The sequence below is a fragment of the Zootoca vivipara genome, chromosome 6 (assembly GCF_965207765.1).
Source record: "Zootoca vivipara chromosome 6, rZooViv2.hap1.1, whole genome shotgun sequence".
NCBI lineage: Eukaryota > Metazoa > Chordata > Lepidosauria > Squamata > Lacertidae > Zootoca > Zootoca vivipara.
In genome coordinates, this window is record NC_142589.1 from 12,974,005 (window position 1) to 12,989,659 (window position 15,655).

At 44.9% G+C, this 15,655-nt stretch overlaps 1 protein-coding gene across 11 annotated transcripts in view; it reads right to left on the reverse strand.

Moving 5' to 3' along the window:
• KIF1B (kinesin family member 1B) overlaps positions 1 to 15,655 on the reverse strand; it is a 132,450-nt gene that overhangs the window by 41,715 nt on the left and 75,080 nt on the right. For 10 of the 11 annotated variants that reach the window (XM_035118329.3, XM_035118326.3, XM_088671551.1 and 7 more), the window contains 6 exons: positions 15,342 to 15,417; positions 11,618 to 11,697; positions 10,867 to 10,973; positions 9,746 to 9,829; positions 9,014 to 9,194; positions 7,540 to 7,612 (listed from right to left, as the gene is read on the reverse strand). In XM_035118329.3, coding sequence (XP_034974220.3) covers positions 7,540 to 7,612; positions 9,014 to 9,194; positions 9,746 to 9,829; positions 10,867 to 10,973; positions 11,618 to 11,697; positions 15,342 to 15,417 — 601 coding nt within the window. Of the gene's footprint in view, positions 1 to 1,113; positions 2,780 to 7,539; positions 7,613 to 9,013; positions 9,195 to 9,745; positions 9,830 to 10,866; positions 10,974 to 11,617; positions 11,698 to 15,341; positions 15,418 to 15,655 lie in introns of those variants that run through there. The other variant, XM_035118330.3, reaches the window with a different exon arrangement.

The window sequence follows — 15,655 nt, forward strand, 5'->3', positions numbered from 1 at the left end:
ACCGCAAGATCGGGTCGCTACCAACGGTGTAATCAGACCTAGAGCGGCTGTCGCAGGAGGCAAAAGGCAGAAATTTCCATTCTGGCCCCACTTGAGAGTCCTGCTTGTACATCAAATGTAAACTGGATGAACTGCCATAATAAACTCCTGAAACAAACCTGGAGAGACCTAGTCATTTTTGGGAGCTAAGCAGCCAACACAAAATGATTGCCAGGGCTTCTTGGGAGTTAGAAGGATTTCATGTTCACTGTGGAGTTGTACCCCCACAGAGTAAGTGAAAAAAAAAACAATCAAAATCTCCCTGCACGTCCAGGGATGGGGATCCTGAGCCCTCCAGATGTTGATGGCCTACAATGCTCATCATCACTGACCATTGGCTAGCTTGGGACTGGGGCTGATCTGAGTTGAAATCCAATAATGTCCAAGAGGGCCCTATCCTTGCCCTTGTCTTTTAAGTTATAACATATTAAAGACCCATGTGAATTGGAAGAGGAAGATGCTGCAGCTGTACACTCATCACATCACTTAAAGGAAGCATGCAGAATTGGGCAATCAACTTCATTTAGGCAGCTTTTGGCTGCCCCTGTAATGTTATACTGATTCTACCTAAGCTAAGGAAGAATGCAATTTTTAAAAAGCACTCTGCAAGAAGATGAGAGTTTAGAGGACTCTACAAGAAGGACTGCACATGTCAGTGTTTTATTTCCTGAAGGCACAGAGAAGGAAGGGCTAGAGATTAACTGTGTTCTCTTATCAGCCCCAAACTGGAAGTTGTATGGGTGAATTTGAACAAGATGAACTGAGAAGATGGAAAACCAAAACAAGGAATCTGAATACAACTTGAGATTCAAGGGTCAGACTCCTAAATTGTTGCCTTGAAGATTTTACAGGTGACATTCAAACACTACATAGTAGATTTGCTTTTGTTGATTGTCCAAAGGAGAGAGGTATTCCAGAAAGGCTTCAATATATATATATATATATATATATATATATATATATATGTATGTATCTCCATAAAATAAAATGAAGGCAACTTCCCAAAGCCCCTAAGGTAAGGGTTATCAATCATCAATATTCCACAATTCTAACATGTTTCACAGGCAATAATAGATAGGTAGAAAATGTTTGTGCTTTGCATATAAAACCACTCATTTGCTAAAAATGATCATTTGAAACTCAGGGTAGGTATAGCTACAACCACCAACACCACCTCCCAGAATCAGCACCACTCCCTCCTCAACTCTCCAGTGACTCAGACAGTTGTTTCTCGGCTAGCTTTGAGGTTAGGTGCAGAGAACTGTCGCCTCATCCGTGGAGGGGTCACAAACTGGTTATAGTGGTTAGGCTGATCAGTCTGTCTTGCACGGCCGCTGGGTAAGTTGCTCTCTGGATTCACCCCTCCACTGCCATAATTGCAATAGGACTGGCGGTGCTGATGCATGTGGCGCTTCTGATGGAAAGTCTGCAGGTCTTGATTGTGGAGTCCACCGCAAGAGGGCAATGATTCTGATGAGTCAGATGTCTGGCGACGCAGGCCTTTCTGCTGCCCATTGAGGGAATTGCTTCTCCAGCGCAGCTGAGTGGATGTTTCTGGCTGCAGGTGGCTTGGCTGCGGTTGAGCGTTCAAGGGCTGCCTCTTGATCTGGATATTATCTTGACCCCTCTGAGGGCCGTATGCACACCAAAGCTGCTGGGAGTCCTTGGGGAGGGGGGCTTTACCGCATGCGTCTTTGTTTTCCCCAATTTCCTCTTTCTTCTTCTCCTCCTCCTTTGGAACCCTCACTTCAATCACTTCATCCTCCGTAATAATTATATGCGTGCCCGGGCTCCATGAGTTTCTGTGCTTAGGGTTGCTCTTGAACGGGAAGCGAGGTTTGCGGTTCTCAGGGGGGATGAACCGGTGAGGCATGTTCTGCCGGCGAAGCTGTTTGGCTATTTCCTGCTGCTGTAGGTTCTTAAAACGGATTTGTTCTTGCCTCATCCAGCGCAACCGCCCACGCCTGAAGGCCGGGTCCTCCTCCATTAATTGGGAGACACGACCATCATTCATGTGGGCATCTGTCTCATCAGTTCTCACGCTTCCCTCAGCATCCACCTTATTGTGGACATTGGGTTGCTCTTTCATTTTTGTGGCCACCACGGCTGCCTGGCCCTTTGGTTCTTGGGAGCTGATCAGGGGCAAAACCTTCTCCATTTTGAGCATTTTGTTTCGAAGGACTTTTATCTCCTCATCCTTCAAGTTGTTTTGCTTCTTCACCTCTTGCAAGATGTCTTCAAGTTTATCGATATGCACCTTTAGGTCGTCCACATCAGCAATGCCCTTTCCGTTGAGCAGCACGTCTTCGATCTTCTCATCGCCAACCCCCACAGTGTCCCAAACGTCTCGGGCAACGGCTCGCCATGAGTCACGTTCATTGGGGTCTTTCTTCCCATACATAGTACAAAGCTCTTTCATCTTCACAATGGCCAAGGCCTCAATCTCTTGGCGCGTATGCCGGAAGTCATTGAGGGCCACCTCATAGCAGATCTCCTTCACAGCCTGGATCTTCAAGTCTGAGACAGTAACCCATCGGGAGTCTTTGCTAAGGCGTCGACGTTGAGGTATCTGATACATTTTAATAGGCTCTCGTTTCTTCCCACTGCTGGGGAGGCCACATTTTTTAACTATGGTTTGCAACTTGCTGGGGGGCAGCTTCTCTCTCAGGGAAGTGATCAGCCTCCAGCTCTCCTCACAAGACCGCTTGTCCGAATCATCCCCACTATCAGAGTCTGCATCCTTTGGAAAACAAAAATTGAGAAGTGGCCCCAAAATAACCAAAATTAAAATGGGGGAAGAAATGAAAATGCTCAACAACAAAAAGTAACTAAAAACTAAGCAAATCATTTTGCAGGGAAGGGGGGGAGAATAAAACAGAATAAATGTTGTGAAACGTCTAACTTAAGATTTCAGGCTTATGATGCTGGACTCTTTATCCTAAGGGTGCTCCAGTAGTTTCATTAAATCCAGCCACATCTAGATTTCATGGAAAATTCGACTCTAATCATCATGAAATATTCAAAGACTTTCAAATCCAGATGAAACTGTTGAAAGAACTAAAACCAAGTACCTGGTAGGAAGGTGGAAGGAACACTTTACTCATGCTAGAAAGACGTGCAAAAGTTCAATCGCACATTTTTGCCTTGGTTACTGCTGACGAGTTAATCCAGTATAAATGTATATATATTTAAAGCGATCTTTCCTTCACGGTGAGTGGACCCAACAGTCATTGCAGAATGGTCAGACGAGCAGGCAAGGTTAAGTTGAGTTAACATTGGTTAGTAAATGCTGTAAACGTGGTGCAGGAACACGCAGGTGGACAGTCCGTTCTACTAGAAAAGCAGCCAGAGAAGTGTTAGAAGGTAAAAAAAAATGGGGGGGGGGAGTCAGCAGCAGCCACTAGGGACGGGGGTTAGAAGTCATGTAAGTGCCACTACAACGGGTGAGGATACTTCAGGCTCCCGGGAGAACCTGCTACAAGCAAGAGGTCTAGCCACCACATTCCAGAAGGGTCTTTTCCATTTGCCACTGATAACATTGCTTTGAAAATGCTTATGAGGTTTAATCATCCTAAAAAGGTATTTGAAGCACTAAACCCCACACAAAGCCTGTGTTATTTTGATGCCCACAAAGGTTCATCCCATATTTTATCACCAAGCCTCTTGCACTAGTTGCTAGTTCAGCTTTTGGTTCATTGTTAACAAGCTTGCTATGTTTTTTAAAATGACATCACTCCTTAAGATTGTGAAGACTTAAGAAATGGCTTTCCTAAGTCGTTTCAAACAAGCAAAGCTTTTCATGCTGTTCTGAGAGGAATGTCCATTTATTTGAGCTAGTAGTTAAGGGTTCTTTTAACTCAGTGTGATACAACAGATGTTTTCCAGGGCCTGCTTAGACAATAAAGAATCAGAATTAGCTACCGTGCTACCAAGAAGTTCAGGGTACAGTCGTACCTTGGATCCTGAACACCCTGAAACGTTTTGGCTCTCAAATGCTGCAAACCCGGAAGTGATTGTTCCAGTTTGCGAATGCTCTTTTGGAACATTCCAGTTTGCGAATGTTCTTTTGGAACCCGGACATCCGATGGAGCTTCCTGCAGCCAATCAGAAGCCACAGTTTGGTTTTTGAAGTAGAATGGACTTCCGGAACGGATTCCGTTCAACTTCCAAGGTACGACTGTATTTTAAACACGCTACCTAGCTGATTCTTGGGTCATTCACAGATTCCCACCCACTAGGGAACCATGAGGAACATCCATCCACCCATAGCAATAACTCTACTATTAAATAATACAATCCCTTGGTTTGAAAGAAACCGTCCATCATACTGCAGTGGAAATGGAAGATACCCAAACAGAATTCACACCATATGCTAATTTCAAGGCTGTGTCCAGAAAGGGCGGGGAAAGGGGGGGTGACATCATTAGACCTGTCACCTCTGTATTTTATGGCACATACACAAAATTTGCTATTTGCTAGTATAAAGGAGGTTTGCTGATCTCGCCTATCAAATTCCATTATGAAGAGACTAAACGAATTATGTTAAGAAACCAATTCAACAAAGCTGAGGAGTGAAAAAGAGGAAGTCTCATTCCTACTACCAAATCTGAGGGTTGGCTTCAATGCAACCTTCCTACATGGAAGATTATACTGAATACATCAAAACTTAACATACCTGGATTTTTATTTTAGGAAAGCAGATAAAACTGTCCAGCCCAGCACTGATCCCCCCCCCCAAAAAAATTTCAAACATATTATGCCTTCTATGAAACATTTTAAATGCATGTTGTGATTATTCTTTAGTAGGAAACAACATTACATTGACTTTTGCTGTAAGCGAACGCTCAGAAATCCCCCGTTTGTGCTTTATCAGTTCTTTTGCAGAAGATATCCCTTTCTCATCCACATACCAGTTTAACATACTTGGAACTTTCGCCAAGGGCAGTTTTAAATGTGAACTATTACAGCCACAATACTAGATTAGGGACTCTTTCAATATTTCTATGGTGAGCTTCTATAATCCAAAGAGGGCAATGGATTGAAGGCAGGTGTATTAGGGTGAAGTAGGAAGCATCTCACTAACCTCAGCCTACCTACCTACCTCACTAACCTACTTGCCCATCTTCTGACTTATGACCAGTCAGGTGGTAGCTCTGCCTGTCACTAGTTTTGGTTCCACCCCGTTGATCTCTCAGCCTTCTGCTCTACCAGTCCTAATGGGCACCAGTCATCGCTGTTTGCCGGCTGCTATTTGGTCTGCCTTTATCTGTGAATGAAGACGGGCCAAAGCTTCCAAATCTCGAAGATTATTGTCATTTGTGTGCTATGGTACAGATGCTACACACAAACCTTAAACGGCTCCCTTTACTCTGGCTTTGGAAGGGCCAAGCTCTGCACCCTGCAGGACCTCACTGCTCCCACTGAGCTGCACGTCTGCTCCCTGGATTATCCTGTGATCCTACCTAACCCCTTCTGTGTCAGGTCAAACCCAAATCTGGAACATTTGATTAGTGACTATGGATTATTCCACTGGCCCTGTTTGATCTGCCCTCATCAGTATTAGCTCTTGCACTCTTGTCTGACTAGCTCCCCCCTGAAGTCTTCCTCTTTTGAAAGATAGGGAAACTCCAGCACCCATCAGTAACACCCAGTGACCTCCAATTCAAGGTACTGCAATGCCCTCTACATGGGGCTCCCTTTGAAAATGATCTGGAAACTTCAACAAATACAGAATGCCACTGCACACTTGTTAACAGGTCCAAGCCTTTAAAGGGCATATTTTGCCAAATCTGAAAAGGTCTGCATTGGTTACCAATTGGTTTCCAAGCCAGATTCAAAGGGCTAATAATAAATTCCAGTTGAGCAGAGCTACAAGCCTGACAAACTCAGAAGTTACCTTCTCATCTAAGCCCCCTGGAGTTCCAAGATCCAACATGAGGGTCTGCTGCAAGTGGCATCTTTCCAGGAGCTGAGAGATAGCTTTGAGTAGCAGCTTTCAGCTGTGCCTCCAGAACAGTGGAACACCCTGTCTTGAGAGCCTATATTCTTCCTTTGTCTCACTTTAGAGACTAGTGAAAACACATTTTATTCCCACCCCACTTCCTTCTTCCCACAATTGGGATATAATGTGAAGTATGCTTTTATTAGTTCTGAGTCTAAGTTGCTCTTCTGTCCACAGAAAGCCCTCCATCTGCTGCCCTCTGCACCACACATCTCACACCATTCCCAAAGATCCCCCAACTCTCAGGAGCAGTCTTGGGGAAGGTGCAGGCAGCTGCAAAGGGAAGGAGGTGGTATGAAAACTCTAGTCCATGAACACAAACTCAGTATTCAAAGTTTGTTCATGATGTAGTTTATTTGTGTCCAAGTTAATTTCCATTTCCGCCTTATTTCACTATTTATACTGTTAAAACCTTGTTTGTAATGGTCGAATGACTAGAAAAAAATTAACGAATCTGATCCACTTTATTAAAAACACTTTAAAGTATTTTTGAAAAATAGTCTTCACTTTATTAAAAAGTAAAATCAGCCCTAGGAACATTTTTGTTAGACTACAGTACAGAAATTGAGTAAATAAATTTCCAGCCAGCTACTACGGTACCTTCAGTCATAGTTTCAGATGCGGGGAAAGATCTCACTGCCTGCCACTAGACATCCAAACCAGAGATGCAGAACCTGGTGCCCCTCCAGACATTGATGGATTACAACAGGTTCCCATTTGTGATCTAAACCCCTGCTCAGGAGTATACCCAGTCAACTTGGTTTCCTGACCCATCCAAAATGGGAATATGGTTCTTTTAGAGATTCACTTTACATTGATTGGATGAAGGTGCCCAATTCCTCATTTCCTGCACCAGGATGCTAAAGTGGGAGAAGCCTGCTTGCTTTGCCCCAGAAAACCTGCTGACTTTTAGCTAAGTGTAGGTGATTTGCTAGTACCAAAAACTCTTTTGCCTTTTCCCATAACCACATGTGCATCAAACAACACCCTTGCTGGGGAGCCACACTCCATGCAAGGCAGGGGAGGAAGGTTAAAAAGCATGCAAAGTTGCAGCAACAGTTTGGGACATCGCGTGTGAAAAATCCTTGGCACGCAAATGCATTTGGAAGGCTCTCCTCAGCAGCATAGAATTAGTACTTGGTGATGATCCAAGAGAAAACTAAAGCAACCTTCCAGGGCAACCATAACAGGCAAGACCATCAAAAATGCCATTTCAGAGTTGATTGGGGGAGCGGGGCTGTAATAATGCAAAATACAAGCCTTCCTTCTGACCTATTAAGGAACCAGGATGTTGACATATTGTACCTGCTTAAGTTCAACATCTACTTGAGGATGAGATCCATGCACTTTATTGTATGCCCCCAGGCATCTGAAGCCAAAGTAGCACGTGAGAAGCAAGGGGCAGCTAGCTAACAGTGGGATGAGTCAATCTGATCACATTTCCTGGAAGTTTAGCATGTTGATATCTGCAAGGACAGCTAGGAAATAATAACACCTACCAGCCTCTGCTGCTCCAACAAGAGATCTGCTTCCTCTTTTTCCTTCTTGTACAGAATCTCCATTTCTTGAAGTCTGGGGAGAGAAGTCAGACACCTGGTCAGCCTAATACAACCTGGGACTGTGGTTGTTGTGCCTAGCCTGGACTGGGTACCTGGCACCGAGTCCTCAGAGAATGAACCAGACACCTCTCAGGTTGAGAACCTTGAGAAGGCAGGGTCCCCTGAGATCAGTGCTGAGGATACCCTTGTGGGGAAGGAGAGAAGCTCTGCTGAAGAACCCTTGTAGCTGTCACCAGAGGAGGTGTTGGAACTCCCACCCCCCACATCAATAGCCCCAACACCAAAAGGTCTGGGCCAAAAAACAACATAACATGCAGCTTGTGAGCAATGGGGTCTCCATATAAGCAATCCCTTCCATACCAGCACTTGTGGTCTAGGAGGCTAGAATACAGGGTCGTCTTAAGCATAGCTGGCGCCCTGGCGACGTGGCGCGAACTATCCCTCCGGCGCCCCCCCTCCCGTTTCCAAGCGCGGCTGCCGCGCGGGCGCCACACAGGCGGAGCAGCGCGCCCCCCCCCCCTGGCAGTCACCCAGCCTTGCCTTAGGGCCGGCTGTGCCAGAGTATGTAAGGGCTCCCAATGGAACCATCCAGTTGTTGGAAACAACAAAGGTCTCAGGTCCCTAGTCTGCCTGTCCTGCTATGGGGCATCTTGCCTGAACAACCTGTGAAATTGCCCTTGGACTCTTGCCTGACCATGCCGCTGGACCACATTTTGGACCTAGACTGATTCTCCATGCTTGACCTCGTTTGGCTCAACTGCACTGGACCTGCAACCCCACCTTCCTAGGTGAGTGTTTTGCTAAGATGCTTGTACTTCCCGAGACTGGAACCTGAGCCGCTGAGGGTACCCACTGGAGCACGGCAATAGTCAGGGTGGAGACAGCAGATGCACCCCCCACCTAAGAGCACCCATTTGCCCCACCTAAGAATTTCCTGGTGTGGGTGTGTGCAGAAACACACTCCTAGGTAGTGGGGCACTTTAAAAGGACTACGGGACCTTCAAGGGTCTTCTAAAAACATATTTTGCCAGCTGATCAGTAATATTGTGGGGAAACACAAAAACGTCTGCAGAAACCAGAATCCTGTAACAAGCTAAATATATTATGACCAGTGCTCCATTTTAGCAACAAAGAAGCATCTCTCCACAAAACAAAATGTTGTCATGAGCCACTCTGCAAAACCTTCTGAAGCACCAAACAAAGGTTAACTGAAAACTGTGAAGCCTTTTCAGAAGCAATTTCGCTTCACAGCTAACATTCCAACTAAAAAGAATTACATGTGGAAGTTGTACCAATATTAAAGTATGATGCTCTACAACAGCTAAGCAGAAGAGAACAGAAGCTATACAGCACTTCAGTAAGATGGCTGGATGGATGAATGGAAACTTGTTCAGTGTCATGCAAAATGCATTACCTTTTCTCCATCTCCTGTTTCATATCAATTCCTTGTTTCTCCAGCAATTCCCTCTGAGCAAAAGTCCAGTCTACTGGTTCTGAGGGAGTCTCTGCTGATGGAGTCTTTTCCCTTTCAGCCCGTGCTTGCTCAGGATGGTTGAAGCGGAACACGTGGTTTTTGCCCATAATAATACGATTTCCTGGACGGGCAATAAAAAGATTATGACCTAAAGGGTTTTTGTTTTTTGCTTTTTAACGAGAGTGAGCTAGCTGGGATTTGTTCAGCCATGTTATCCCCAGGCAATGAATTCTCAAGGACAGTCAAAGCCAGAAATCATAAAACCCTAACTCAAAGAAAAGGTGACAGACTTATGGGAAGAGCCCAAAGCAATGTAGTAGAGCACACGTTCTGCATTCAAAAGGTTCTCGGTTCAATCCTTGGCATCTCCTTTAAGAAGGGTCAGGGAACAGCTCACGGGAAAGACCTCTGTTGGACAGCCATTGCAAGAGAAGGCCAGGAGTAGCCAAAGTGGTACCTTCCAGATATTGCTGAACTACCACTCCCACCAGCCCCAGCTGTCATAGCCCATGGTCAGGGATGATGGGCTGCAAGTTGGAAAAGACAATATGGGGCTAGAAGGGCCAAAAGTCTCTGGATAAAACAGCTTCCTGTATTTCTTTCATGGAGCCACACAGTTTTCAAGACACTTAAAAAAAACAAAGACAGAGTAACAAATTCCAACGTCTTTACCTGAGCGCAGCTGGACAGATTGCACCACTCTCTTGCCGTTGACATAGGTTTCAGACCGTTCACCAGGTTCCAGGGTAACAATCACTAGAACAGGAATAAAGAATAGTCATATCACTGTTTTACCGATGGGAGAAATTGGAGAACCAGACCCCAGAGAAATTCTCCAAACTCCTAGGTAGGGTCTATAAAGGCATTTTAGGTGTTTACTAGGTCCGTCTAGTTAAAGCTATGGTTTTCCCAGTAGTGATGTATGGAAGTGAGAGCTGGACCATAAAGAAGGCTGATCGCCGAAGAATTGATGCTTTTGAATTATGGTGCTGGAGGAGACTCTTGAGAGTCCCATGGACTGCAAGAAGATCAAACCTATCCATTCTTAAGGAAATCAGCCCTGAGTGCTCCCTGGAAGGACAGATCGTGAAGCTGAGGCTCCAATACTTTGGCCACCTCATGAGAAGAGAAGAATCCTTGGAAAAGACCCTGATGTTGGGAAAGATTGAGGGCACTAGGAGAAGGGGACGACAGAGGACGAGATGGTTGGACAGTGTTCTCGAAGCTATGAACATGAGTTTGACCAAATTGCGGGAGGCAGTGCAAGACAGGAGTGCCTGGCGTGCTATGGTCCATGGGGTCACGAAGAGTCGGACACGACTAAACGACTAAACAACAACAATGGCTACTGTTCCTGATGGCTATGTTCTGCCTTTGTTCTCAGAGGCAGCATGCCTCAACAGAGCACTGCTGTTGTGCTCTAGTCATTTCCAAAAGGCATCCGGTTGGACAATGGGAGAGCAGGATGCTGGACAAGATGGGCCTTTAGCTTGCTCCAGCAGGGCCCTCCTTATGGTCTTGTGTTGTGGGAAGGACAGGGGAGAGAAGTCTTTCCGACAGAGAAGAATATGCATATTCCATGATTTCCACAGGAATGCCCCTTAAAATCCTTCCAAACAAGCCAGGGCAAAACCAAGGTGGAGTTTAGCTACATAATCCAGAAAAGGGCAGAGCTCAGCTAAGTCCAAAGAATATCTTGCTTGTCTATAAAGAGCCAGAAGATGGCAAGTACCAACATAAGTAATGTCATAAGGCAGAGCGATATTTAACCAATAAGCAAGCTGCTGTCTTACCATCACCATTATGGTTTCTCTCGCTCCGGAAAATACAGTGCTCCTCTTTGATGTGAGCCCCGCTGAGAACGATGTCTTGACGGCGTTCAGCATCTGCCTGGCCAACCCTGCATCCAGCAAATAAGATTGTTTAAATCCCTTATAGCTTTAAAAAATATAAACATAGGAATCTGCAATAAACAGGGAAGCTTGTGCACGTCATACACAGCTCTGTCCTCTTCCAAAACCTTGCTCCTGGTCACTTCCTCCTCCCTGCAAGCCCCTGCTGCCTCAGGTGGCTGCCTCACTCTGCCTAAGAGTAGGGCCAACCCTGTGGACCAATGACCTGATGATCATCGCGTAATTTCAGGTGGATTTCATTTTCTGGCTTAGCCTGAGATTCTCTGTTTTCAGCCATCCTCACTACCCATGGCAAAGCTGAAGCAGGTATTGCAAGGTAAGACTATGCTAATTATAATGGCAGTATCTTTCCCCACCCTGCTGCTCCACTCCAGCCTTAGGAGGAAAATGCCCAGCTAAGACAATCAGTCTGCTCTTCCAAGCTCCCCTGGCAATATTCCGCTTGGTAAAAAGCTCCTGCAACTCCAAATCTGACAATTAAACGTTAATCCCATGCATGTAAACAAGGAAATGGGTAATTAAGTACATGCTTTGTCTGACACTCAAGAGCTTAATATTACTGGATTTGCTTTGGGAGAGGAGAGAGACTCAAGGTGGCAGCCATCTGACTAAAGGCAGTGTCGCCTCTCACCTGGTTATGCCATCTTTGATGTAGTAAAGTAGGCACTCTGACATGAGGGGATCTTCGTTGAGGTTGACAAGATGAGGTGTCTAAAATGAAGAAAAGCAATTAACTTAAAGATCAGGGCCTCTCTTCCCCCCCTGTACAACTTCTTTAAAAAGGCGACGCAGCAGCTTCAAGGTCCAAATGCAACTTCAAATTACCCCCTCTCTCCTTGGGAGAAGGCAAATCATTTCTTGAACAGATGCAAACTATTTCAACACAGAAACAGAGTGATATCATAGGCAGAAATGCCTGCCAGCCTGCCAGCCAGCTATGAAACGTTAAAATGGAAGAGCTACTCCAGGCATCGCCAAACTGCGGCCCTCCAGATGTTTTGGCCTACAACTCCCATGATCCCTAGCTAACAAGACCAGTGGTCAGGGATGATGGGAATTGTAGTCCAAAACATCTGGAGGGCCAAAGTTTGGGGATGCCTGAGCTACTCAGTGGATTTATACCCCTCCCCCTTTTTTGAGCTTAAGAAGGGTTAGTAACTGACAACTACTAAAAAAAAAATCAAGCCCTGGAGAGCTTCTTCTTGGTCCACTAGCCGCCAACCCAAATTTGTCCTCCTGCTCCACTTGCCCAGAAATAGAAATTTCATGTGTGTGGAAAGAGTTAAAGAGAAATAAAGGATGAGAACGGGATGGAAAGTGAGCATATCAACATTACTTGCATTTCAAAGTGAGGTGCCTCCAAACAAATCTATTTGCTGACCACAGTCTCTCAGCCTCAGATTTTGTCAAGGGAAAACATGAGGAATTTCTACCACAGGTTACATGACAGAGAAGGTTAGACTATCTGGAAGCATTTATTCTGTGTTGTATGTGAAGAAGGGGGCACTCTTGTACCCCATGCTTCTAAGCCATAAGAGGGAAAAATCTAGGGACTTTGCTAGACGGCTAACACTCTTACTGGAACCTAAGAGAGTTGCTACCATCACTAAACCAACCTTCTTTGGTGAAAATACCCCACTGGAATCAGCAAACAAGTCACATGGCCTTGGAGTGAAAATCTAGCCAGTGGAATGCCAGCAAGCACAGACAAAAGGGAAAAACACAGAACATCAGAACAAAAACAAAACACAGAAAAATGGATATTGACACCCAGTGAACACTCTTCATAGACTCTAGGGAGCTACAACAAGCACTAAACCAACCTTCTTTGGTGAAAATAACCCATTGGAATCAGCAAGAAAGTCACATGGCCTTGGAGTGAAAATCTAGCCAGTGGAATGTCAGCAAGCACAAACAAAGAGGAAAAACACAAAATGTCAAAACAACAACAAAACAAAACACGAGACAGACAACAACAAAGACAAACACTCAAGATGCCAGTAACTCTAGTTCATTAACTAGTGTTCCAAGACTTCCACAGTTAAAATATGCCACTTTACAGCTTAAAACGAAATTATGAGAACTCTAAGGACCAGAGGGTTCAAAATGAGGAAACGTCCGACCACAAGCAACAAGAGTATCAGGATGGATGGGACAGAGAAAGGGAAGAAGGATCAGTGTCTATTTTCTAATTCCATAGGCAGAAATCTCTACTTAAGCATCTGTTTTCTACACCTGCACAAACCTGGTCAAGAGCAAATGCATCAAAAGACTCATCAAACAGAGCTGATGGCCTCTGAGGGAAGATCTACATGGAGAGAGTCCAGAAAAATAAGAGGAAATAAGAGGAAATAGAGAGCTTGAGGGGAGTGGAGCAAAAACCACAGTGAGAACTACTGCAAGGTCCAAAATTCCAGGGGCCCCTGAATAAGGAAACTTCACTGAGCTCCCTTGAAGCAGCTGAGGCAGAATGTGCAAACCAATACTTCTTCCACACCATTTCAAAGTATTTTCAGCACTTCAGAAGACTGAGAAGGGATTTGCTGATGAGACTTTGGGTACTTTGCCCATCCTGGGGCCACAGGAAAATGCCCAATTAAAACAACCTCTGGAGCCTGACCTAATAAGGACCATAGTTCAGTAGCAGAACATCTGGCATGCATGCAAAAGGTCACAGGTTCAATCCAAGGTATCTCCATGCAGAGCTGGGAAATAATCCCTTGTCTGAGACCCTGGAGAGCCACTGCCAGTGTAAACAATGCTGAGCTAGGTGGACTGATGATCTGACCTGGTATAAAGAACAGCAGCTTCCTACATTCCTATGATAAAGTTATGCATCAAACTGGCAATTGCTTCGCACAGGGTGGCCAAATATTATTTGTTTAACCTATGTGCCCTATACAAGTTTTATGAAAAGGTTCCTGAAAACCCACACATCCAGTTTCGGCAAATATGAACTTCAAGACATTCTGAAATCTACCGGTAGCACTGGTAAACTTTTGCTCAAGCTCTGCTCCAAAGGTTGGCGAAACAGTGATAAGACCTATTATTTGCTGCATCCAACCTGACTAGGAGCAGGGTTAGAAATTCTCCAGGAGCCAGGCATGTTCTGCAACTGGCACGGGTCCAACTGCAACCACGTGGTGATCTCTGGATGCCAGGCTGGCAACTGCCATCTCCATTTGGCTAGCCTCTCAAGTTTTCTTAAGCAAGTAAGCAGAATAACTTCTTTATTGCATTTATATCCCATCTTTTTCTCCAAGGAGTACATGGTTTATCACTCTCTTCAGTTAACCTATCTCAAAGGGTCATTGTAGGGATTAAGAGGCTGTGACTGTCCCAAGGTCACCCAGTGAGCTTCATGACTCAGTGGGGATACGAACCCTGATTCCCAGGTCCTAGTCTGACAGTTTAACCACTCCACCATACTGGCCTCCTACTATATTCAGTGCTTTTCCCCCAAAAAATGTTTAGGAGTACTTTCATTTTGACTCAAGAAAAATCACCATTTTATAGTTCAAATCGGGGGAAATACAGTAAATGGACAAAAGTACAAAGATTCAGAAAAATTTTAGGGGTATGCATACCCCTGTGTCCCCCCAGAAAAAATGCACTGACTATATTAAGTAGGTAAATATGGGGAAAGCTAAATGTCACTTAAAGAAGGATCTGAAATATTTTCCTTGAGGCTTGAATGTGTTTTATTCTGGATTGTTTTATTTGATGTTTTCATGTGGTGCTGTGGTCTAACCACAGAGCCTAGGGCTTGCCGATCAGAAGGTTGGCAGTTTGAATCCCTGAGACAGGGTGAGCTCCTGTTGTTCGGTCCCAGGCTCCTGCCCACCTAGCAGTTCAAAAGCACGTCAAGTGCAAGTAGATAAATAGGTACTGCTCTGGCGGGAAGGTAAACGGCGTTTCCGTGCACTGCTTTTTGTTTGCCAGAAGCGGCTTAGTCATGCTAGCCACATGACCTCGAAGCTGTCTGTGGACAAAACGCCGGCTCCCTCGGCCTGTAGATTGAGATGAGCGTGCAACCCCAGAGTTGTCCATGACTGGACCTAACGGTCAGGGGTACCTTTACCTTTTAAACCACTTTGACATTTTTTCTTTAAAATAAAAAAATGAAATTAATAATATTAATAGTAATAGCAATAATGATAATTGGTAATAATCTCAAGGGGGGAGGGATATGGTACCTAGAAATTCTATTGTGGCAACCGTAACCCAGGTTTAAGGTGCCATTTGGCGTTTGGCTTATATATCTGAGTTTCTAACACTGGTTAGGAGCCAAAATCCATTCTAAAAAGCCCAGCAATGGGCAGCCTTCACAAAACAACTCAACAGCACAGATGTACCTTTTTAGGTGAGAAAACACCAAGGGTTCCTCCGTCTTCTCGAATGGCGACTCCCATCTCAGCCAGCAAAGCCTCTCTATGAAGGAGAGAAAAGAGATATCACTGAAATACATTTATAATTCAAGCTTCAAAACATGGAGGGAATTAGAGGAGCTCATGATCACAAAATACAAGGTCAATAATCATGACATACAGTTGTGATGGGACATATTTATTTCGGTACTTTCTGTAGTGGCTGGCGGTGGCTTTCCAGGATTTTTCGCAGGAGATGCTTTCAGCCCTGTCTGGAGATGTCAGGGAGTGAACCTGGTACC